This window comes from Halyomorpha halys, unplaced genomic scaffold, assembly GCF_000696795.3.
Source record: "Halyomorpha halys isolate HHAL.00 unplaced genomic scaffold, Hhal_1.1 Scaffold1294.1, whole genome shotgun sequence".
NCBI lineage: Eukaryota > Metazoa > Arthropoda > Insecta > Hemiptera > Pentatomidae > Halyomorpha > Halyomorpha halys.
The window spans coordinates 186,537-187,883 of record NW_027109513.1 but is presented as its reverse complement, the minus strand read 5'-3'; the positions used below and the strand labels follow the sequence as shown (position 1 = coordinate 187,883).

The 1,347-nt window shown below is 25.9% G+C and overlaps 1 protein-coding gene across 1 annotated transcript in view; it reads left to right on the top strand.

Annotated features, from left to right (window-relative positions):
* sha (shavenoid) overlaps positions 1 to 1,328 on the top strand; it is a 159,137-nt gene extending 157,809 nt beyond the window's left edge. Inside the window, exon 11 of the mRNA XM_024361079.2 lies at positions 36 to 1,328. Coding sequence (XP_024216847.1) covers positions 36 to 488 — 453 coding nt within the window. The 3' untranslated portion in view covers positions 489 to 1,328. The remainder of the gene's footprint in view (positions 1 to 35) is intronic.
* The last annotated feature ends 19 nt before the right edge of the window (positions 1,329 to 1,347 follow it).

The window sequence follows — 1,347 nt, the reverse complement described above, 5'->3', positions numbered from 1 at the left end:
TAATTACATTTTGTATTTGAATTAATCAATCAAATAATACAACACTTAAGGAAAGGATCAAAGAGAATGCTTTAGAAATTAGTCCTCTTTCTTCTGAGTATGAAATACTTGAATCTCATGACATAAACTCTCATAAAACCAAAAATCCATGTGTCTCTACAGACATTAAGTCGTCTCATGAAACAAAATTAACAACACTAAGGCAGAATTCTATTGTTCAGAACCGAACTGAAGATTCTGGATATCTTAGTACGGACTCAAATAATTCAGATATGAGGATACGACGAGATGACAGTGTGAGTGAAACTGATGATTCATTTTTCGATGGAGCAAGTGAATCAGGAGCAGAAAGTATAGCTACAGATTCATTTTTTTTTGGAAAATTTAATAAATTTCCAAAAGTGGGGAATACTTCTGATAGGACAGGATATTCTTCTGAATTTACAGGTGATAATAATATTAGTCATGTCACCATTCTTCCACCATGAAATCTGTTTTATTAAAAGCATACTTTGTATATAGACATAAATAATATAATTTTGTATGTTACGTAGAACTGATAATTTCCTTTCACTGCAGTATTTATGAATGTTTAAACAACTCTTTATAGTAAGAATCATTAAAGTTGTTATATATGTTGTTACTCCAACATATTAATATTGCTGGTAATTGCCCTCAGAGAATAAACCCTTTTAACAATTTCCTTACATTATACATTCATGATTGTGACTTATGTTTATATTACAATATAATGCTGACTGTCATGAAAAATTTGATTTTCTTGTAGCATAATTTATTAGGGAAACAATAATAGATGTTATAATTTTATGCTGAAGTATAAATATTAAACATATAAGGTTATATTTACTTTAATTTGTGTAAGCACAAGTATTTTTGTGTACATATGAAATAAATTTTGTTTCATATAAATAATTTACGAGTTGAGGAGAGACTTTCTTACTTTAGAAACCTTGTTTATAAACCTAATTATTACTAGTTATCAGTCATTTTTGACAATTTTAAAAAATGTTAATTTAATATCTTATAATTTGTAAGTATAGCTGAAAATATGGCTTATTATGAAAAGAGTAATAATCTAATTTTAATAATAGATTTATGGTTATGCAAATGTGTAATGCAAATAATTTGTTTTAAAAAATGTAGATTTTACTGTACAGGGAATAAACCAAGAATTTATAAGACTTTTGTGTACATATTGTAAGTTATATAGTATATTTTATTTTTTTAAATATAGTGATGTTAAGTAGAGTATGAGTATAAATGATAAATATGAGATTATAAAATGGCGAAAATAAAACTATAGCTATGTTTTTTCATGATTCATAT